Source organism: Dromaius novaehollandiae, chromosome 20 (assembly GCF_036370855.1).
Source record: "Dromaius novaehollandiae isolate bDroNov1 chromosome 20, bDroNov1.hap1, whole genome shotgun sequence".
NCBI classification, from domain to species: Eukaryota; Metazoa; Chordata; class Aves; order Casuariiformes; family Dromaiidae; genus Dromaius; species Dromaius novaehollandiae.
The window spans coordinates 14584562-14608469 of record NC_088117.1 but is presented as its reverse complement, the minus strand read 5'-3'; the positions used below and the strand labels follow the sequence as shown (position 1 = coordinate 14608469).

Below are 23908 nucleotides of genomic sequence, written 5' to 3'. Positions count from 1 at the left end.
TCCGTCCAAGTTTTCTGCAATTGAATAGCAGCCAGATATGAGATAACTCCACAGGAGCCCTCTCCCTTAGCCCCCGCATTTACCAAGTGAGTGCTCGCCAGGGGCGGCCCCCCAGGGCGGCGCGGCTGCGGCCCTTCTCGTGGAGGGGCGCGGGGCCGTGCCCCGGCGAGCCGTTTGTCCCGCGTTCCCCTCGGGGGCGCTGCCGCCGGCGGCGCAGGGCGGGCCGCCCGCCCGCGGCCCGGACTACAGCTCCCGGCGAGCCCCGGCGGCGGCGCGGCGCCGAGTGGCTCCGGGGCGGGGCGGGCGCGCGGGGCCGCGCGCCGGGGCAGCGGGATGTGCGCGCGGAGCCCCCGCCGCCTCCTCCGCGCGGGACAGAGCCGCGGCAGCGACGCTGAAGGGGCGAGGCCTCCGCCCCGCCGCCCGCATGGAGCTGAGCGGCGCAGAAGCGGCCTCCACCCGGCTCCTCAGCCTCACCCAGCGGTACCGGAGGCGGGGGCCGGGCTGGGGCGCGGCGCGGGCTCGCGCTGTCGGCAGCGGGGAGGCGGTGCTCGGCTCGCAGCGGCCGGGAGCGAGGCGCGGGCCGGGGCCGGGGCCGGGGCCGGGGCCGGCAGCGCCCGGCGGTCCCGGCGCGGAGGGGGCGGGTGGCCGCCGGGCAGCGGAGCGGGAGGTGTCCCGGCGCTGCGGCCGCCTCCGTCTGGGGTTGCTGTAGGTGGCGCGGGCAGAGCCAGAACAGTGTCTTCTGACCGGTTTTGCAGCCTTTCCAGCGTCTTGCTGGTGCAAGCAGGCAACGCTGATGCAGTAACTGTGAAATTACCTGATTATTTTAGCGTGCTTGTGACTGTGTCCGCATCCCCTGTGAAAACAGATTAACCGATACGGTATGTTGAAGGGTTGACGAGTAAAGATCTCGGTGGTAGGGGCAGGGGGAGCCGAAGAGGCGTACAGGCTGCGTTGCTGTGGTCACCCGGGTGCCGTTTGCACTCAGCCCTTCCTGCCGAACCCCTCCCCCGCCGAATGAAATGCTTTCCAACGTGAAATTTTAGGAATACAAAACTTCTGGCTTGACAGCGGGATCTTAAAAACGCATGCTTAAATTTAGATTACCAGATATGTGCAAACTTGCTTTCTGCTTTGACTTTCGAAACTGTTAAAGCTTGTGGGAACTTCACTTCCTTGCTACCATCCATTTATACAACAGTACCTATGTTCCCAAGCAAATGGGGGAGAGAGGTGGAGTACATTCCTAGGTACTGTAAAAATGTATTAAAACTGTTTTTTTTAATTAGAATCATCTCATCATTGTTTTAGTACAGCTCATCTGTACTAGTTTTGCAGTATAAGTAAATTCTAAATTATTGAGTCAAACTTGTCTGAGCCATTACTAAACTAACCTAAGTATTTCAATGCTGGCAGTTCACCCTAATATGACAAAAATTACTCTTAAAATCGGCGTAACTAGAACAATAATGTTTTTCTAATGTAAACCAGGTCAGGACTGAGGAAGGATGTAATCCGGTGAAGAAAATAAGTAAAGAGAGTTAATAGTAACAACAGGATGTTTATAAATTAGATGATATGGTATGTCAAAAAGATGATGAGCAAAGATCTAGGTGGTAGCTAAGAAGGGACAGCCAAAGAGGCATGCAGTCTAGAATCTGCTGGGGAATACGTCAATTTATGCAAATTGAGTGATAATGTAAATCCGGTCTTTGTATAAGTTCAAGCTAAAATATCTAACTTTCTAAAGGTTGTTTATGTAGCATTTATATTGGTGCAAGATTCTGCTTTTAATTGCTTGGTGTGTAGGTGACACTAACTTTTATGTATAATACTGATTTGAAAAGGTTTGCTAGTGTGTTTAAAAGTTGGGTATGTTTTAGATACTTTGAATCAAGACCCAGATGGACAAGATGTTAATATTAAAATTCTGTTAGAAAATTGTTATTATTTTGCCTGTCTGTATTCGTAATGGTGTATGTGGAGATTCTTTCTTTTTTCTTTTTCTTTTTTAATCCTGTTCTAGCTTAAAGCTATTAAAATTGCATCTTTCTTTTGCACATGTTGTGTTAGAGAACATCTTTGCTATCCTAAGCATAGGTATATTGAGCAGCAGTTATTACAGTTTGCAGTCTATTTTGTGCATGTATTTGATCATGGGCTACGTGATTGGGTTTACATATCTATTTTCAAAAATGTTGTTGCACTATGTTAATTTTATTTTAATTTCTCCATTATTGCTTTTCTAGGAATAAAAAGCTTAAAAATTATATCAGTTCATTATTGGGAGGGTATAAGCTTGTCAAACTGGAGCTAATTTAGTCTATTACTCCTCTTCAATATGAGAAGCATCTTTAACTAAAGAAAAGGAATTATCTAGTTTATAACCACAGAAGCATGACAGTAGGTGTTAACATCACCTATGCTACCAAATCAAATGAAGATGGTAATAACAATTCATGTACCTCAGTTTCCATAAAATGAGTGTGTCTTACGTAATGCCTTCAAAGTTAACAAATTGAGATGTTTTTGATTGAGGCAGGAGGACATCTTAGTCTCAGTGAGCTAAGATGTAGCATTATTTAAAATGCTTTGAAATAGTTCAGAAAAAATAGAGCATGTGTTATAGGTCCATTAAGTGATGATTAGATGTTCCTTGCTGGCAGATATGCACAGTAAAATGATTTGCTAATCTCTGCCACTGTCAGGTCTTTGTAATGCATTTGTTGCTTTGGAGAAACATCTGGTTTTTAAATAGAGAGAGCAGTATCAGAAAAATGCCTTTGATACCAAAGGGGCATGGTCTGTGGTGAGACAGTTCCCTAAATCACTTGAATATAATTTGTGGAGAGGATAAGAACATAAACTTTTCAGGCATACAGGCCCTTCTTTATGCCTTTTCTAAGCTTGTCTGCGTTTTCCATCTATATTACGTGGTCTAAGAAAATACATTGTTTCTCCCCATTAAACTCGCTTGCTGTTGGTGTTCCCCTCTGCATCGTTTGCTGGATATACCGTATCCCATCACATCTGGGAATCTCTGTGCTCTTAGAAGGGTTAGATCTTAGCTCTTTGGGTTAGAATGGAGTCCCATGGGTTTGCCTTACAAGGGAAGCATGGATATCACTTCTTTCCTTTTTACCTTTCATGGAGATGGTTCCATTCAGAGCACAGTAGGCCAGCGATACTCTTTGTGGTGACTTTATAATTTGTATTGAGATTATCCAGACTTGACCCACAAAAGTGTCCTGACTTTCCCAAGACCTGAAAAGATTTATTGTGCTAGTAATTGTCGTTGGGTTTTCCACTCGCTCCTTAAATTGTCATCTTACATATACTTCTTCACTTAATCAAAGACTGAACTTAAAATTTCAGAGCTCAGCAACAGCAAAATCAGTCTTGACAACTGCTTCCTTAAATTTCTGTCACCAGTACTGTCAGTGTGTTCATCGACCAAAATCGCTTTTACGGTGGTTTCCAAGGCAACTAGCACACCTAGCCACGAAAATGAATTACGTAGAGCAAAAGTCACATGCAAAGAAAATGCTAGCACTTCCATGTTTACCTGGCTTTTCTGTAAAAGTGAAAAATTGTACAAAACAGTGCCTTAGGACGCATTGCAAATGATGCATTCCATTTGTTCCTCGAAGCTTTAGCCAAATTTCATGTATATCTTAGAACACAGGAACTTTAAAAATTGTATTTGATGCATTAGTACTTTCTAGGTTTTCTTTGGGTTTTCTAAATTCTATCCAAGCTGTGTAAAGAGGCAGATAACAACTTTAACCCCATAAAAAGCCTAATACATTTACATTTTTATAAGAAGTCTTTCACTGATTAAGTTACACATTCCAGATCATATACTTGAGGACTCTCTGTGCTGTCTGGAAGGGAAAAGAAAACCTAATGGCTTTATTTTTGTCTGTATAGATGTTTATCTTGAAATATTTTTGTTATATGTTATCCAGTCTTAACAACTGCAGAGAAAATCCTTTAGCCAGATTTATATGTGTTTTCTTCTGAAAAAATGATGTGAACTCATGGCTAGTAGCCTCAAAATAACAATAATATTTCATACTGAAATAAGGCTTTTTTTAAAAAAAAGCTTCCCTTCAGCTGATGAAAATATGGAAGAAGATTCTGCATTTGCAAAACAACCTACAATATGCAGAATTCTTCCATGTAAATAGCGTGTATAGCAGTAGGGAGAAAAGAGATTGGGAGATTATCCAATACAGTTCGTATGGGCATGTCAGTTATTGCTACAGAACAATAAAAGGTAAAATGCTGCAGTCACAGAAGTTATTCTCTGGGATGTGTGGCTGATAGGTACGCTCAGTCTATTGTTTTCCACTGTTCAGGCCCTCTTCTCTCTCTGTGTTGCAGTCTGAGAAGGAACTGTTAAGCGTTGTGGTACGCTCCAATTTCTGTGTAATAACATGGCAGTATCGCATGATGAAGTTGACTCAAAGGTCCAACAGCAGCACCGCTAGGTCTAGAAAAGTATTGGATGTGAAGTCCTCGTGGTGTGTGTTCAGTTAAGGTTTGAATATACTTCTGGATATCTTGAAGTACCTTGAATATTAGTAAACTGCCTCCATCTGCCCAGAGTATAATCCTGACTTAGGAAAAGATTTTTTTCTTAGCCTCCATTAAAATAGTTTCATCTTTTTCCAGTTGATAACGCTGTGAGAATTATCACTGTCAGAAATGTGAAAAGATAGTTAGAGATGTACTGCCATGAACTTTGAAAATTCCATCCATAGGGCATGCTTTTTTGAGGGAGCACTCTGAAGCAGCCTTAGCCACTAGAACTGGGTCTTACTGTGGGTCACTTGTAATTCATGCCACTCCAAGTTTTTAATACCGTTTCTCCTCTCTTTTTTTACTCCTTCTACTTTCTGCCCTGCTGTGGGGGGAAAGAAGAGGAATTATTGCTGTTACTGTAAATTAGATTATAAGCTGTTTGAACCATAGACATGGAAATTTATTTTTCTAATCTTAAGCATGGTAAGGCTTTATACTGATTAGTTTGCCTAAGTACTTCTGTCTCGAAATAATGCATCTTATGTATGATGAAACTGTAGCTGCTTTGATGGCAAGGACTCTTAAGTCAGGACCCAAGTCCAATTTCTTCTTTTATTACAGACTTTTCCCTTATCTACTGTGCAGATTCTTCATATAGGAATATCCTGGAAGGTATTTAACCCCGATCCTCAGGAAAGTTAAGATAATAACTATCCTCAGTCAAACCTAAATTCATTCTGCTGGCAACCGAAAGCTAAAATCTTAAATTATTGCATTTGCGTTCAGGTGGTAATGCTTCCAAATGTGTGATTGTTTTGGAGCTTTTAAAAATCACATCCAATGTGGTTTTACCTCAGTTCTTGCAGTCGATTTTTCTCAAATCACTTTTATTACTCCTGCTGGGGCATGCATGTATATGTTCCCATAGGTGTCAGAACACAAACTGGAGTAAAGCCTTCAGGGACCAGACTGCCTGTATAGGTCATTTCGTGCTTTGGAAGCAGTATAGCTACATTTGTGCGCCGCGGTGTCTGGCTGAAAGGGACCTGACCAAGAAAGTATAGTGGTATGAATTACCAAAAGTGTTAATGGCATCTGAAGGTTTTATTCACATAAAGCTAGAAAGGCAGCTCCGTCATTACATCTGCCAACATTTCTGCTTCACCATGAGGGTCATCTAAAATGACTACTAGTGTCATGCCCTTATGCTTCCTGCATAATCTACATACAGGAATCCAATACTGGAATTAATTTGGTGAGTTTTAAAGTTTTATTAGGTCTGTCTTGTTTGTATTGCTCATACTTGTGTGAAGGCATGCAGCCCAAATGGACAGAACTCAGAAATATGAATCATATTTAATAAATTCTAAGTACCTTTAAATACAAGTCCAGAAAGAAAAGTTGTCTAAAAATTAAAATAATTCAGAGTCTAGTGTCATGGTGTCTCCTAAAGACAAGAAGCAAGTAGAAGGGTGTTGCATTAAAATTTAAGTATTTCCTCTGTTTATTGATGTAATGCTACAATTTATAGCAAAAAAAATAATCTCATAGTGTTGGTCTGTGGGTTTTTTTTTTTTTTACTTTCATTAAAATTAAAAATAAACTGCTTTATTTTCATTACTGCTGACTTGATGGTGGGCTGTAAGTTTGGAAAGTGATAGAATGCTTGAGCTACTAGCCATGGCACAGACCGGGTAATCACGATTTATGTTAAATTTGCACCCAAATCTTTATTTAGCTTGTGTTTTAACATGTATACCCCCATTTCAAATATGGAAAGCTCAGTGTTTATAGTTAGAGGAGATATTTGTCATCTTTTTGACCTCAAGAAGCACATGTTGATGCACTTAACGTGACATGACTGTAAGAGATTATATGTGCTAACGCATGGGGGTTTTGAACCTTGCATTCTCGGCTTCCTTTTCACTTGCTTAACAATTTTAGAGGGGAAACCTAGGAAATGCCGTTCTTTCCTTACATTTTTGAATTAAAATAATCACTTGTTTAGTTTCTCCCTGTATGTAGGCTAAATAAAGACTCTCCAATAAAAGTGGTAGTACCAGACCAGACGTGAGCTTATTGAATGAGCATAGTGCAGTTGTTCTGCTCAAGGCATTAAGTTTACTGCAGGCTTCTGTTCCCTTACATTAAATGGAGATCTCAAATGCAGTTATAAGCCACCATCCGCTTTGGAACTCTGAGCTGGTCACATCATGACTAAATATTTAATTTAATCATGCCTTTGACTTCCAATCAGGGCACAAACATTGCTTTCTATTTGAGGGTAATATGAAAGCCAAACTGCAGTGGCTGCTAGAGATTGTTCATGTTGTAAGAAATGTTTCTTACAGTAATGAGCTTATATGCTGCAAACCCTGTTCAGCAGGAATTACTTTTGTCAATGGTAGCATACAGTGTTGCAGGAGCTCTAAGACTAGCTGACTATGTGTACTAATGAAGCGTTTCTGTTCCAGCTCTGTCTCTGAAGACCTGGGTTGCAGACGCGGAGAGTTTAGCAGAAAGCATTATGGATCTGTGGAGCTGGTAAGTTTACGCAGCCCACCCTGTGATTTTAACAGTTTATAATGCAGAACTCAAATCCTTTTCTTTTAATTTCCAAGTAAAAGATTGCAATTAGTTCGGAAAAGATCAGCTTCAAAATTATAGTGTAACAAAGAAAGAGTTCAGAGTAGTTTCAGAAAACCTCTTATAGGATATCTTTTTACTACCCTGTTTATGAATCTTTTATCTTATCATGATAGAAAGTGTTATATAAATAACCCCTAGATATTTGTATTTACTTCCAGATTAATCAGAAAGATTGAAGTTGAGCTTTTTTTTTCTTCCTATAACCTGAAGATTGCAAAATATTAGGATTGTATTTGGTAGAGTATTGGTGGTGATGTGAGTTAAAAACTGTGTGCATGCTCATGTGTGTTTATGTGTGTGTACATGCCTCTGAGTTGTGGGAGAGGGTTTAAAATTAAAAGAACTAGGCAGAATAAGGATATTGAAAAACCTTTGTTCCCTAAAATCTGTCAGTTTATTCTGTATTTTCTTAAAATTAAAAGACGAAGTTAGCACTTCATTTTTCTCACAGAGAAATTTCTTCTCCACTGTAAAAATTAGCAATGTGTTGACAGCCGAAATAATGTGACTCCATATATAAGGCCATAATGAAATATATATAAACTTACTATAGGAAAACTGAAGTGGGGAGAGGTAAAGAAACTGAACCCTAGCTCTGTTACTATAAGAAGAAATTGCTAATGTCCTATTAAGTATTGTTGTAATTTGAAGTTCTTGGATATTATATTAATCAAATATCCACTTTTGGTATAATTTGATGGCTTAGTTTCTGGAAGTTGTATTGCAAGAAAACCAGGTACTTTCTTTTCTTTCCATACATTCCAGGTATTAGGTTTGGTATTAATCAAAAAAGCAAGTGAAGTGCTATGTACTAAGAGACACTTACTACTAGTACTTACGTTCTTTTGCTGGGAAAAGAAAAGTTACTGATAAATACAAATTCTCACTAAACTCATGCAACTGGTCTTGTCTTTTGATTGGTCTTCCTTAAAATTCTGCTTGTATTTTATGAAAGTATGTCTTTTTATCTTTTGAGGTACAAACATATAAAGATGTTTGATGCACTTTCAAATTTCTCACTATTTAATTGAACTTTTTCCCCTTAATGTTTTCCATAGCAGCACCCCAATTGCTCTGTTATTTCCACCTTTTTTTATTGCAGCCTAATTATTTTGTCTCTACCCTAAACATTTTCATAGGAATGTCTTCCCCATTGGTGTAATATGACCAGTTGTCCAAATCATCTATTTTATAGTTCATACGAGGCACCAGGATCTTTTGGAGTCTTTGCCATGTTAGTTTATTCCTGACATAGCCTCCGATCCCTTCAAAGCATGGGATGAAGAGAACTTGAAAACTTTGCGAGAACTCTTCCACCAAATAAAGGGGGAAAATATTGTCCTAGAATAACATGGGCTGCTAGCAGGAAGCCAGGAATGATTATGATTGCATTATTGTTGTTCAGATCCCATTTCTTAAGTTTGATATAGTATGTGACAGTCTCATTTTTTGCAGTTTTGAGAGAAGTAATATGCAATGTCATTGGCAGCTGATCTCTGAGGAAAAAACACATTCTCTTCCTGGTCTTCTGTTGTATGAATCCTAAGCAATATTGTTGAACACAGCAGAAATGACACGTTATCCTATATTTTATTGACTTTTTGAAAGTTTTTTTGAGAACAAAGAGTCTCAGTATTCTGCGAATCTCTGGATTCACTTATAAAAAGAACAGGCAGATTTTCCAGAATATTTGTGAAGGTGCCAAATGTGTTGAAATCTTCAACTGGAAATTAGCCCTATTTGGCTAATGATGTTGGATATTAATGTTGGATTATTTATGATATTAATGTTCTGATATTAACATTGGAAGCGGACTAGAAATCTCCTCTACCTTATGTTGTTCAGTGTCATCACTGACAGTTATGTTTGGAGATTCTTGCTGCTGTCGTCCATCTCCTGAAAGCATCAGTATATAAAAATGCAATAAAAGACGGCCAGTCTCATCAAAACTGCCAACAAGGTGGGATTTAGGCTCAGCAAGTCTGGTAGGACTGGCATCAGGATGTCTGTAAGACCCATTGTTTTGAAAGGAGCAATCTTCAAGATGAACTTCTGGAAAGAGAACGAATCTAGGCCATGAACGGTTAACCATGCCCGTTATTTACTGTTTGCATCTCACAACGTGAGAAGCAGATTGCACTGCTTGCTTCTGGTTCTTCTGTTGCAACATATTGGAGTAGTAGTGGAGAACTTCAGTATTTGTTTATTTGAGAATTGTTTAGAAGAATCGTATTTTACATGCTGAAATCCCTCTGTAGGCATTTCGTGTGTTGGTTCAGCCAGAAGCTGAAACAGGAGGACTTCTAGTTAGTGTTGGAATGTAGCAAAAGAGCAAATGGCTCTCCCTTTCGTGCATCCTTAGAGTTATAATCGGGTCATTCCAAACCTATATTCAAAATGATAATAGCTGTGCTGATCCCATCCCTGTGGGTAGTCATCTAATGCCTGGAAGAAGGAGGAACCATAGTGAGCTTTGGTTACTGGCCATATGGATATTTTTGAAATTAGAACCTCTAACTTAAACTCTCTTACAGCTTATATCTAGTGATGCTGATGGAGCCATTCAGAGAGCTGGACGGTTCCGTGTAGAAAATGGCACCTCTGATGAGGTAAGTGATTAAAAATACTCATAGGAAGCTGAAAAAATAAGTCAGCTTCAGTTACTATTCACTACTGAAAGACTTATTTACAGTCAATTGCCAGTGAAGCAATCTTGAAAATGCTAAATAATATGAGAATGTAAGAATCTAACAGGAAGGGGTTGGTGGGGTTTCTTCTCCCCACGTCTAGCTTAGAGCTTCTTTCAAGAGTGTGTAATCTCAACGATTTAATTTTTTAAGGGAAAAGCTGATACTTCCTTTAGTTTCGGTAGAATTTTGCTCCCCTGATAATATTACAAGAAAAATACATATCCTCTGAGTAAAGCTTTGCAGTCTCCAGTTCAACACTTCATGTTGATGTTCTGGTGATGCTATTACGTTCAAGCTGACCTTTGGGCTTTCAAGGTTGTTCCTTGGTGTCATGAGGTTATAGCTTCTTTTTTTTTCCCTTAGCTGTGTCGTGGCAATTATGCTTCCTGTTAGATATGAAATGAAGGAGCTGAGTGGAGCCTATAAGAGTCATTCCCTCTGGTTTCCTGTGCTGTTAAACTCATAATGTTCCCTCTGCCCGCTCCAGGGATTCTTATGCTTCTATTAGGAAAAAAAAAATCTTCCTTTGTAAAAAAATCTTCAACTGCAAATATGTTCTTAACATTTGAAGAAAGTAGACCTCACAGTCTTATCAAAGAAATAAGTGTAAATAATGTCTTTTAAGATGTATGAACTTAGTCTGAAAATTTTTTGTTTAAGAGAATGGTAAGGAAATGCACGCAGTCATAACTTTTGTATAGGTCATTCTGAATAAATGCAGTCCATGCAAAAATTAGTTGTATTTCTAAAACATAAATATTTTACAAGATTTGTTTTCCTGACTTTTAGTTTGTGTCCGCATATTCAAGCTGGACACATTCAAAAGCTGCGTATCACCATTTTTGAGAAAATGCTTGTTTTAGTTTTGCCTTTAAACAAATGCCTTAAATTTCAGGACTCTGAATATTTAGTCCAAAATACAGTAATTGACATTAATGCTTCAAAATCTACAGTGAAGGAAAATTAGTATGAAAAGATAATACAAAACAGAAGTTACAAGTCTATAATCATATTGTAGCTGTTTTGCTTTACATGAAATCCTTTCAATATTTAATAGAAAAGCATGTTCAGACATTCAAGATGCAGAAGACCTGTGTATCAGTACCTGCTCTGGTTAATGTTTAAGTATTTTATACCTAGTATAGCTGTTATAACAGGAAGAGTTGAGAGCTCTTATCTCCAGTGTGCGGTTGTATCTGAGGGGGAGGAAAAAGGGAGGAGAAAAGTAGAAGTAGATTCTATTCCCTCATTCAGGGAAGGCATAAAGCTTCCACATCTCACCAGTTCAGTAGCTGCTAATGATCTGGTAAAGGGGGAAGACATTACTACTTTTCCTTCTGGTTGTATTTTGTGAGGGGATGCTGGCTTAAACGCCTGTTTTCAGAAGGAATTTCACATAGAAGTGATTAATTTTCAAAAAGGCATGAGGCTGGAGTCTCTTCCACCATTTTGCATTTTTTACTGAGTAGCTTAGGCAGCTCTTTTTAGTGGACTGGTTTTTATGAATCCATATCTTGGGCACGTAATTTTCTCCATGCTTGTAAAGAGACCCTTGTGTTATATGGTCTGTGGACTGGCATTGCAGGGAGTAGTGGAAAGCAGTGACCTAAAAATTAAATCCTCATGGGGATATAGCTCTTCATAATTATTGTTAGTTGGCAGATGGCAGAAATTCCCACAGAATTAGTTTGAAGGTATCATTTAATGAAGTAACCAACAAAGAAATTCTGATTTGAGTCATCGTTCTTCAATTCTTACGTTTATCAAATTCACGTATTAGGGAAATATATGTTAAGGCCTTCGCAAGCTTGTAATAACCCAGTGTTACTATTAAACTACTCTTGATCATTTATTCGCATCAATATTGTTGGGTGCGGAGTTAAAGCAAACTAACTATTCTGCATTCATGCAGTGTGAGGTCATGTTCCGTACGCTGTCTTTTTAGTTCAGTTTCACGCAGTTCAAAAGTTGATTAGGCCTGCATCACAGAAAGGTGTTCTGTGTGGGTGACGAATGGCCACAAAGTGAATGGGTATGGAGAATGGCTTTTTAGTAATTGCTATTGCTATGTTAACTCTTAATGGAAAAGGACTTGAGAGACACTTGGGAATTTAGCTTAACCAGCCGGTCCTGAAACAACACTGGAGAACTTCCAGAAGCATGCTCTGGTGTAGCAAGGAGTCCTTGAAGATTATTTTGGGAAGAACAGAAAATAAAACCCGGAGGCAGAATTCTGTTTATCAATTTACTTATTTTTAAGGTTTAAAACTGCAGATCTTTACTTCAAATCCTACATTCAAACATCTCCTTTTTGTTGGAATATTAAGCTGTTATACATAACAGAGGCACAAAAGGAAAAGACTGCAGTTATTAAAAAAAGAAAGCATTTCACATGAGATGCACTGTAAGAAGTTTTGATTTCAGCTGTATGACAACTGACTTCAGAATAATTCTTTGCTTTTTAAAATGTAGAATATAAGGCTAAAATTTATTCTCGTGAACCAGCTACTCTTCAGTGGCCTTTGTCTGAGTTACGTACTCCATTTTCATTCACCTTTTAATTTCATAGTCTCCCAAATATGTTTCAGAATACAGACTACACTCCAGGTACATGGCACAGAACGGATGTGCATCTGGAAAACCCAGAGTATCATACAAGATGGTATTTCAAATATTTTCTAGGAAAAGGTAATTAACTTTTTACAAATGGATTGAAGACTTGTTTAGTGGAAATGCAATGTAGCTTTGAACTGCAATTATTTAAATGTGAAAAAGTATGGTACTAGTTTACTGTTAATAATTTTTCTATCCTGTACAGAAAATGAGTCCATGTTTCGTATATTTTTAGCCTAAAGACAGAGGCTTTAGGCTGGGCTGTAAGGAGCTGAAACAATGTAATGGTTCCCTGCTACCAAGAGGGGAGGTTTTGACCCCCCTCGGCCTTGAAGGCCATACCAATCTCTTATCTTCTTATACATATATATGTGTGTGTGTGTGTGTGTCTGCGTATACGTGTATATAGATGTATATATGCATGTATATATATGTGCATATATATATATACACACATGCGCGTTTGTGTGTGCATGTCTTCTTTGCATTTGATAACATTTCTTGTTTTTTCCCTAACAGTTCATCAAAATTATGTAGGTACAGATGCAGAGAAAAACCCTTTCTTTCTGTCTGTTGTACTCTCTGACCAAAATAACCAGCGTGTTCCTCAATATCGTTCAATTCTTTGGAGAAAAACAGTAAGGAACAAATACTTACTGCTTCTCTGACTTTTTTTGTTTGCTTTTTGTTTTGGATAAATTTTTCCTCATTGACTTTATTTTTTCTTTCTTTGTAATTTCAGTATTTAGTATATATTTTTCATTTTATATAATAAAAACATGTAATTGTTACCATAGGAGAAAAAACTAAACTAAGCTTTCTTACAAAAATCTGTGATGCCAATTTTTTTTTTTTGTCCTTACCTGCAACACGTCTTTATTTTTAGAAATGCTGCCTAAATTGTTCTTGATTATGTCCTGCCATCAATTTATGCAATGATTTTATAGTGCTCTTAGGATTTTTCTGTACAACTTTAAGAAAATAGCCAAGTGTGATATTGGTTTCACTAATATTTTTTATTTTTTTTTATTAGCTCTTTGTAATGACCTTTTATCTGAGGAAACGATTTAAAACTCTTTAGTGTAGATGTATGGTTCACCTTTTTGGTGATGAGAAATAGTTTGTAATACCTACTAATTTCAGCAGCCCTCATAATGCCCAAAGTAGTAGTGTTAGTTTCCTGTTTAATTTCCACAGGTAGAGTAGTCTAAACTAAGCAAAAAAATAATTTTGCATCCATGATGCCCCTCCCTCCCACCCTCCTTTCCCCCCAAACCATTAGTAACTATGGCTGAATAAAACTAGGGCTGTCTTGATCTTTGCACATTACTTGCTTGTTTTTATTAATATTCATATTTGAATGCATGGGAAATGTCAATATGTCCTGTAATGTCTCCTAGTTTTTTTTCCTTTATAGGGTACTCAGAAAATATGCCTTCCTTATTGTCCCACAAAAACATTATCAGTGAAATCTATACTAAGGTACGTATTTACAAAGAAGTTATCAGTTACAATGCTTGTCTGTATCTCTTTTCCTGTAATTCAGACTTCTGTTGCATGGTTTCATGACAGATTTATAGAAACAGTAAAACTAAATATGCAAATCTTAATTGTTGAGGACAGCAAAAAGTGGTTTTATGCCACTCCTGTATTATACTAAGTTGCAACTTAGAAAAGAGAACAATTCTCAACACTTTTTCTTTGGCAGAGGAACTATTTTCAAGTGAATTGGAAAATAGGTGCTATATGAACTTCAGTGGTGGAAAAGAAATATCTGTTTGAATTAGACAGACCAGGCCTAAGGAGCAGCAGATTTTGACTAGAGATCTGATTATGACATGGGTATGGCTGGCATAATCAAATAGGGAAGAAACTAAGAATTATATCTTCAAGAAATGGTCCTCTCATAAATTTCATGCTATGACCAGGTTATACACAGTCACTGATGCTGAGAAAATTCATTCCCCCAGCCAGAGTCAGTATGGGCATGCTCATACTCTGTCCTGTCTCCTCTGGGACAGAGGAGAATATAAAGTGAGAAAGCCCAACACTGTTTCTATTTCTTTCAACAGTGTGGTAAATTCAGAAGTCAGAAATCCTTTCTGCAAAGTGTTCATTCCTATTTCATCTGTAATTTTTATGATCTAGTCATGCTGGTATGTTTTCTCAAGTGAGGATTCTTCACTGATGGTTTCTTCAAATGCATCTTTTGTAAGAATTGTACTCCCTCTAGAAATCCATAATGTAAGTGCTGTCATTTCACAAAAGCAAACAGAATCACAGAATGATTGAAATTGGAAGGAACCTCTGGAGATCATCTAGTCCAAGCCCCCTGCTAGGTTCACCTAGAGCAGATTACCCAAGACTGTGTCCAGATGGCTTTTGAATATCTCCAAGGATGGAGACTCTTTGGGCAACCTGTTCCAGAGCTCAGTCACCCTCACAGTAAAAAAGATTTTCTTTAGATTCAGACTGAACTTCCTGTGTTTGAGTTTGTGCCCACTGCCTCTTGTCCTTCCACTGGGCACCACTGAAAAGAGTCTGGCTCTGTTGTCTTTACAGCTTCCCTTGAGATACTTAGGCACATTGATAAGATCCTCCATGAGCCTTCTCTTCTCTAGGTTAAACAGTCCCAGCTTTCTCAGCCTTCCCTCATATGACAGATGCTCCAGTCCCGTAATCATCTTAGTGGCCCTTCATTGGACTTGCTCCAGTAGCTCCGTATCTCTCTCGTATTGTGGAGCCCAGACTGGACACAGTACTCCTGGTGTGGCCTCATCACTGCTGAGCAGAGGGGGAAAAATGTTTCCTTAATAAGAAATGTGCCCTAGATAAATGGGCAGTCTGCGGGTCCTCAAAACCTTTGGTCCAGGGTAGGTGCAAACAAGTGTCTCAGTTGCTCAAATTGCTCAAAACTGGAGGTCCCTCTTCACCACTGGATGACACTGCCAGTGCTCATGAGAGGAGGATTCTGGGATCAGAGAATGTTTTTTTGACAGTTTCAGAAAAATCTGAAATCAGTAGCGCCAAATCTGGATTTGCCCACAGCTGTCTAAGATTTCTGAGAGCTGTCAGCCTGATGAGTTTACCAGAGAGGCTCGTAGACCATTGAGCCTGGCTTCTTAATTCTGATCTCCAGGGCTGTGTCCCGGGTTTGGAGTGTCAAGACATAGAGTTGGAATTGTTTCAGATCTCCTTCACCTCCCTTATGGAGATGAGCTAAGTCCCCTCTCTGAAATCCTACAGCACTGGCTTCCACAGCAGTAGCTCTGATGCTGAGGACCAATCCATCCGTTTCAAAGCAGTGTTACAGATCATGGGTGCTAGACCAAGCATCTCTAATTAGAGGCACCTGTCCCTATATTAGGTGTCCCTCTCTATCACAGGAGTCTGATACATAATCAAGATATACCTCCTGCATATGTTATGCTGCCAATATATGACACAGTCATATAAGCTTTCCTTTCTGAATGTTCTTTTGTTGTTACCCCAGTAGTCATAGTAGCGGGCTGCCAACCCATTCAGTTTTCACTACCTTATCACTGACAGCAGATTCCTGGTCAGTAAATGTGGCAACAGACTTGCTTTCCTGCAGTTAGCCTTTGTGAGAGAAGGATGATTCTCATTGTCAGCTTCCATGTCTGTGCACCAATCTCTGAAATATCTCTTCCTAATGTCACTTTCTAACCCAGTCTCTCCCTCTCATTTAAACACATTTTCGATCAGGCATCCCAGAGTGGAGAAATTTTGTCTTTTGTCATCCAGGGTCTTAGGCTTTTGTCGAAACACCTTCATGGACTCCATCCTATGGTGTTCCAGTCTCTTGCAGGGAAAAATAGAGACTTGTTTTGGATAACTTGTTTCCTGCAAATCTCATTCAGTGATGAGTCTGAGCCTGCTTGTAGGCAGTTAGACATCTCGTTATCATACAGCATCTGTAAAGACCTTTTTTATCAACAATACCGTTATGAAACCTGCCAAGGCTGGTTGTACTTTTCTGTCTTTTGTTCTCTCAAGGTTTGCAAATAAGTGCGAAGTGGCAAATCCCAGCTAATGAGTGCCTTTCATTTACATGGGCTAAGAACAGGTTTGGAAGAGCTCATTTTGTGCTTTAGAATTAGAAACTCTTGGATGGAACTGGAAGGGTGAATGAGAATGATTTTTTTTTTTGAAAGACGTCCCCCCTCTGCGTACCTTGTTTCCTTCTACTCCCCAAAATTCTTTTTTATTTGTCAGAGTCCAATACTCCCTGAACAGGTTCTTTTAGATATTGCTCACGTGGAGGGTTTAATGTTTAATACAAAGTTTACTTATTTGAAGTTATTTGAAGTTGCAGGTGATTTTGATTTTAGCATGGTGATACCGCAGTGTTCTCAAATCACAATATAAGCACAAATTACACTTAGCAGTAATTAGCAATAGCAATTGCAATGTACAATTGAATCGTAACAAAAACATGAATCTCATTATCAGTCTCTAGACTACTCTTTTTGTCACAATGCTGGTCATTCCCAGTCTCTGGGAAGGGATATGTGGGTTGAAACCAGCTCAAGCCCACTGTTCTCTTTAAAGCTCTTTTGTTCACGTTTTGGCTCTTGCAGTTCATGTTGGGCTGAGCCACGTATACGCTCCCCATGCTGGTCTGGCTGAGTTGTTTATAGATGTTAGTTCTCTGGTGCCAAGTCTGTGCCCCATCTGTTAGCATATTATGCCTGTGCTAGCCCATATTGCATCCTGTGTCTTCGCTTCTCAAGGCCTGAGCTGTTATACCAGGCATGTATTTCATCATGTTGGAGTCATAAATATCTTACTCTACATAGAATAACTGCTCATTACTGAGCCATTATTATAAACTATGGTCATACTAGACAAAGATAAAAGTAAAAAAAAAAAAAATTAGCTACAGACATCTGGTCAGCTGGAAAAATTGCTGTTACAGCTAAACCACTAAAACAAAGTTGTAGGCAGGTCAAGAAAAGTTCAGATAGAGCATGCCTGATAAGCCTCAGTCCTGAGGCGTTGGAAACGCAGTATAAAGCTGAGTCATTACTTGATTCATTAAGTGTTCTACATAATTCATATAAAACACAAACCTATAATAATTGCTAAATTACCATTATAATGTGTAGAGCCAAGTTCAGAATTCTTGCAGCTAAAAAAAACCCTATCCACACACTCCACAATGGAGAAACATATTTGTTCTTTCATCCCCCTTTGAGTCGCATAGAGTGAGCTGTACGCACCTGGAGCTCAAGGCTGGCAACAACTACTGAGTAAGATTCTTCTGGCATGCTGTGTATCTTGGCTCCTCAGGCTTGCCTCAGTTTGTTGTTTGCATAGCAACTTCACCTGTCCTTAGTTGTAGCTGGAGTCACAGCAAGCAAGTCAAACACTTAGAGAATGATATGGCTCTACAGAAAAATACAGAACAATAAGCTAAATATCTCTTATAGTTACTTGAGTAAAAAATATAACTAATTAGAGTCATAGGATCAGAATATATGTACCTCAAAAACCTGTTTTGTCCTGCTCTAGGTCTACATTTCTTTAAGTCAGAGGCAGACAATTATAATCAGGTTGTTAAACTTAACTGATGTAGCTGGTTTGTCTAGAAAAAAGGTGCTCAGCTTTTCCTTTGATATTGGGATGAATTTGGCTTCGTTTGCCAAATCCTTTCAGGATTGTTTGTTATTGAAATTCTGTGGATCGAGAAGGAAATAAAATGGCTTTGAGCTCCTTTATGTGCGTGGGACCATGACGGGTAGTGTGCCTTCCTTCAGATGCTGTAAGAAAAAAGAAATACCTAGCCTTGAGTGATAGGACACATTGCTCAGAACTGCACAGTAGGCAGTTTGGGAAAATCCAAACTGTTATCACAGTTGTTTTCTCCAGCTGCTATCTACAGCAGTCTCTGCTTCTGCCTGCTTCTCCTAGGGTTTGTGCCACCTATGATCAGCTAGATGAATGTCCAGCTGATCCAGATGAAGGGGATCCTTTTGCCCACTCAGAGTTAGACTAAATGCTCTTTCCTGAGTATCTTTTGCTTTTAGGGTCCTTAAGCTTACCCCTGAGCTGACTGGTATTCCTTTGACATCTCGCCCTGTATACAGCCAGTGTGAATGTAGGTACAGAACTGTCTGTCTCAAAGAAATCTTTGTGAATGAATTGGACCGTTTAAATCCCTTTCAAAAGGGACTAAAGTAAATGCTGTCTGTATTGTGATCTAGCATAAACAGCAATGGAAAGATCCATCAGATTCCACCACCCCAGTAGTTCACTGTGCCCTGTACAGACTGTCTTCTGCAGTGTGTGATGTGCTGCACAGTTGTATAAATTAACGCTAGGAGAACGTATAGCAAAATAATACTACATGTGGCAACATGGATTAGGAAAAAATGTTGCATATTGTGTCTTTCTGCTTATTGAGGTAGTTGATCTTGTTTCTTATTTAAGTAACTTTTTTCTGTTTTTCTGTTCTTGGATCTTTGATATGCAAATTTATCATTAAAAAGCTTTTTTTTCCCGTTTGACTTGCCTGTATTATTTCAGAAGAGAGAGAAGAAGAGTTTACAAAACTAAACAGCTTACTGAGTCATTCTAAAATGCTCACAATGAATATGTGTAAAGCCAAAGTGAAAGGTGATGGAATAAAGGTTTGTGCTTTGTAAGTAAACATAATAAATTTAAACCGGATGTCCATGCAGTATCTTACTCATTTTCTGTTTTTAAAAGCAGAAAGAAGTTCAGAAAATCTTGGAGGTTAGTGTTACGGAAAATAAATAGTTATTCCACAAGGCATACAATGAGGGAGGCACTTTGAACAGTTCCTTCTGTAACCAGTTAGTAGATTAATGTTGAAATGTATCTCTTCCCTGCTGTAAAATAATATTTCAGTTGCATTTCAGTGCTATGAGTCTTGACAAGTTTGAGAAGAGCCCGAGGGAAATTCTTCATCCTGAGATACAAAAGGTAAGAGGTGACTTTTTCTTCTTTTTGGTAATTTTTCTTTATCATTTTCTGGTAAAAATAAGTCATTAAGTATAAATGCTACTAGTTTCCTTACTGCAATAGCATGATAATAATTGTGAATAGGATTATGTGATATAACAAAGTAAATTTTCTTTATCATTTCAATTGAACTGTCCACTTCAAAAGAAAACTTAAATATACAAGGATGTTATCCTTAATAAAAGTGTTTTAAACATGTTGTTTTATTTACAGGATTTGTTGGTTCTTGAAGAGCAAGAGGTAAATGTGAACTTACCACTCCTAGCTCACCAGCCTGTTCAATGAATATAGCTTTGCATTTGAAATATTTGCACTGATGTGTTTGTGGGAACTTAGGGATTTGATCGCTTATTGCAGTAAAAAATGTAATGTTAGTTTTCAATGTAGAAAGTCAAAAATCACTTTAAGTACCATTGTGAAAGTTAATCATATATAATAAAATTCATAATCTATGGTCAAAGGTAAATTATTAGGTAAAAAGTGAGTATCTGTTACTCTAGTATGTAAAGGAGTTGTATGAGATGTGTATACCAATACACAGGATGTATACATAGATACATATATACAAATTCTTAGAGAAAACATGATTTTAGGTCTTTTTTTTTTGTTTGCCTGTTTATCATAAAATCTCTGGTTTTATTTCTCAGGGATCTGTAAATTTTAAATTTGGAGTCCTTTATGCTAAGGATGGGCAGCTTACAGATGATGAAATGTTCAGCAATGGTGAGTTTTTCCACCTTTTTCTTAATTGTTTTATTCATCCAAATAAAAAACGTAGGACAGTGCCAGATACTGCCCAAGTGGAAACCAGAAGGGAGATGATGAATATGCCAACAGTAGTTTCGTTAGGTTTTTGCATTCAGGTTAGGTGAAAAAACAGAGCATGGAATCTTCTATCTCTATGAAAGGTTGGTACAGCAAATCTGCTGTTACAGCTTGAAGGATATTGAGATTTCCTAGAAATGGACTATACAGTGTAAGGTTAAAAACAAAAGAAAAGCAATAAGGGGAGGCAACTCTTTTTAGGTGTGAAATGTCGCTCTTGTTTCTTGATCTTTCATTCTTAAGTTTTTGCATTGTGATGGCATTCTTCTACGTTCTTGGACAGCGCCCTGGAGTTATCAAGAGAGGTCACTGTTTAATGACACATGATGAACCCTTTTCTGTCATTCTGCAAGGCTGGGTAAAGATAGATGTAAAGATAGAAGGCTTAGATGACAGGAGGAGAAAATAATTCAGCTGAAACTCTCATTTCTGCCTGTAATTGTGTGTTACTGGCAGCAGGACGTGTTTCTGTATACTAATCTTCAGTAGCAGCTGTGTTAGTACATGCGCTTTTCGTTCCTAACACTTCTCCCTTCTATGTGTAGAAACTGGAAGTGAAAGCTTTCAAAGATTTTTGGGTCTCATGGGCGACAAAATTACTTTGAAAGGCTGGACAGGCTACAGAGGAGGACTGGACACCAAAAGTAAGAATTCATTGAAGCAAGGAAGTAAATGTTTTTGCTTACTGCATGCACATATTGTGTGTATAGTAGAAATAATGCAGTCTCGAAACAGACTTCCTCAGGTGTATGCTAAATGCTCTGCTTCGCCAGAAAAAAGTCAAGTAGGTTAGCTTAAATCATTGGTATGGAATGCAGTGGAAGAAAAGTTTTCATATGACCTGTGTTTTAAGGTGAACAATTTCACTTTATATTGGAGTGGAGTAGATCAGAGACAGGCTGGACTCTGTAGAGTGGAATCAAATAACGGTATCACTTTACATAATTACACTCTTCAAGAACCTGACATGTTACTTGCCTAATGATGTTAGGGCATCATGACTTGAAGAGCCACGCATGGTTGCAGGTGGTTAGGTAAAGGACATCATAGGCTTTTAACTGTGTGAATATGCAGATTAGGTTACCAACATGGGTTCAGGCACAGGGAAAATGTGCAAGGTGACATATTCTAAAATGTGTTCAGCAAGAAATGGTGGATCAGAAAAAGGGATGACTAAAGAAGCTTGGCGGTAGGACCTGAAATATCTTCTAATCCTTAAACCTAAAAGGCATATTCCTGCTGTGAATGTTGTCTTCCTTTGCAGATGATACAACAGGATCCTTTTCCATCTATACAGTTTATCAAGGGCATGAAATTATGTTCCATGTTTCAACCATGCTACCATATTCTAGAGAGAACAAGCAGCAGGTACATGTTTTTCATTGTTTTTATTATTATTTAGTAAATCAAAAACTCCAAAACTCTTTTAAATAAAATAGGGACTATTTTTGCTCGTTAATATTTTAGAAACGTAAGACTCACGACTCTTGCTATTTTTTTTCTCAAAATTATACCTAATGCTGAGAATTTTTTAATGTTTGTTACGAAGATACTGCATCACATCTTCTCTATCATGGTAGAAAAGACCCTTGTGAAGAATGTAAGTATTGATTGACTTAAAACTGATCATGTATTTTATTATTCCGATAACTTGAAGAATTCTGCTGCAAATATCATTGCCTCAAAGAATTTAGGAAGGTTGGAAATTCGACTTACATATGAATAGTCAGAAAACTCATGTAACATGGAACTCGTAATCAGTTGTTAATGTAGCTTGAAGGAAATTTCCCTTGTGAGCATGTAAATAATGGTGGCAAGGTTTGTGTATTCCCTCTGAAGCACTGCTGTTACCCTCTCACAGATAAAGAAGTAGGCGAGTACTTGGGTACTTGTGCAAAAGATGTTCTTATCCGTTGCTTGAACCTTTCTATGTATTACAAGAAAATAATGTATACATTTATACAATATATACATAAGCATACGCATTTACCTGTACATCAGACATCCACAGTGCAATAGTTATATATTAGAATAATGTAATTAGAAGATATAAATAATTTTAGTGTCTTTTTTTAATTTCCATGTGAGTTTTTTCATGCTTTTGCTTTTGACTGATGACAAGATCACAGCAGAAACTGGAGGCCAATCAGGACGTTTATTCTTTTTAAATAGTGACACAACGCCAGGGTTTTTCCCCTATTATTTCAAGTGGTGGATTTGCTTTTTTGGAATGTTAGGTGTTCCATGCCCAACTCATGAATATCAGTGTTTTGCCAACTTTAAAATATGCAATGGCTGCTGCTTTAACAGCTGCCTTATATGTGCAACATACAATGCCCATGTTTAGTGCCATGCTATTGGTATGTTTACTTGGTTATAGCTAAATAATAATTTTATATTGGCTTCAATCGTATTGACCATACTTTCTCTTAAGATTTTCATTTCTTTTACCAGTTGTGTATGCAGTTTAGGAATGTTGCGTTTCATTGTTCCCTCACAGAATTGTTAAGGCATTGATCTCATTCAAGTCATTGGGCTTGTCCTTTTTTTCAGGTAGAAAGGAAGAGACATATTGGAAATGACATTGTAACTATCGTGTTTCAGGAAGGAGAAGAGTCTTCTCCAGCATTCAAGCCATCCATGATTCGTTCTCATTTTACACGTATCTTTTTCCTTATATTTTCTTGTGGTTTTTTTTTTTTTTTTTTTAAGGATAATATTACTTTTAATCCTCCCCTAACTCCTTCTGGTATGCTGTTTACGGAAGGGAAAAGTATTTTCTAGAGACAATTGCATTCTTGCATTCTTTACCTTTGACTGCTTGATTAGGAATCTCTTAGTTTGCCATGTAAAAATTTTTTACCTTTAACCGCTCACAAGACTAGAAAGTTAAAACAGGAACATGATTTTAAATCTTATTTTTATTACAAACACTTATTTGGATCCTTTTACAAATTAAATTTCATACATTCCATAAAATATAAATTCAGAAAATATTTCAATTAATGATTTGTATTAATTTTGCATTAACTCCTGAATGTTGCCTTTTAATGTCTAGATGCTGTTTAGATATTTATGTATTTCAGTTCAGTGGTTCTCAAATCTTTTGGACAATAAACCACCATCTATCCTAAAAATTTATCACAGCCTATCTTTCTCAAACTTTCTGTTGAAAACATTGTGAAGACGATATGGTTCCAAAAACCAGCAGCCAGTCGCTTGGGACCACCTATCACAGAATCACACCAGTGGTCCATAGATCACAGTGTGGGATCTCTTAGTACAGATGGAATGAGATATGTAACTAAAGAAGAAAAAGCTGAGTTCTGTCCATGCTCTGTTGCTAGGATTTTAAAAATGATCACAAAGCTTACGACTTCTAACCTAATTATCATGCTGACTACTTACGATTGTTAGAACTTTCTTGCTAGCTTCATCCATGGGTTGTCTTACCTGTTAGATTTAAGCTCTTAATGAATGGTAAAAGCTTCTAGAACAAAACAAAATTCCACATAAAAGTCTTTAGATATTTCAGCAACATAAATATTGTTACTAAGAGGTGTTTGCTGAGTATCTCTGATACTCTTTACCTGAATTAT

At 38.2% G+C, this 23908-nt stretch overlaps 1 protein-coding gene across 14 annotated transcripts in view; it reads left to right on the top strand.

The window, feature by feature from the left end:
- Window positions 1-23908, top strand: part of GARNL3 (GTPase activating Rap/RanGAP domain like 3) — a 61733-nt gene that overhangs the window by 3749 nt on the left and 34076 nt on the right. For 5 of the 14 annotated variants that reach the window (XR_010392424.1, XM_026112184.2, XM_026112186.2 and 2 more), the window contains exons 2-12: window positions 6999-7068; window positions 9708-9782; window positions 12452-12551; window positions 12996-13114; window positions 13894-13958; window positions 19382-19445; window positions 19698-19724; window positions 20132-20207; window positions 20855-20953; window positions 21574-21677; window positions 22863-22971. Coding sequence is in view for 13 of the 14 variants with exons in the window: in XM_026112184.2 (XP_025967969.1) it covers window positions 6999-7068; window positions 9708-9782; window positions 12452-12551; window positions 12996-13114; window positions 13894-13958; window positions 19382-19445; window positions 19698-19724; window positions 20132-20207; window positions 20855-20953; window positions 21574-21677; window positions 22863-22971 (908 nt within the window). In the remaining variant the exon portion in view is untranslated. Of the gene's footprint in view, window positions 1-201; window positions 481-6998; window positions 7069-9707; window positions 9783-12449; window positions 12552-12990; window positions 13115-13876; window positions 13959-19370; window positions 19446-19697; window positions 19725-20131; window positions 20208-20854; window positions 20954-21573; window positions 21678-22862; window positions 22972-23908 lie in introns of those variants that run through there. The other 9 variants (XM_064524014.1, XM_064524013.1, XM_026112187.2 and 6 more) reach the window with 8 other exon arrangements.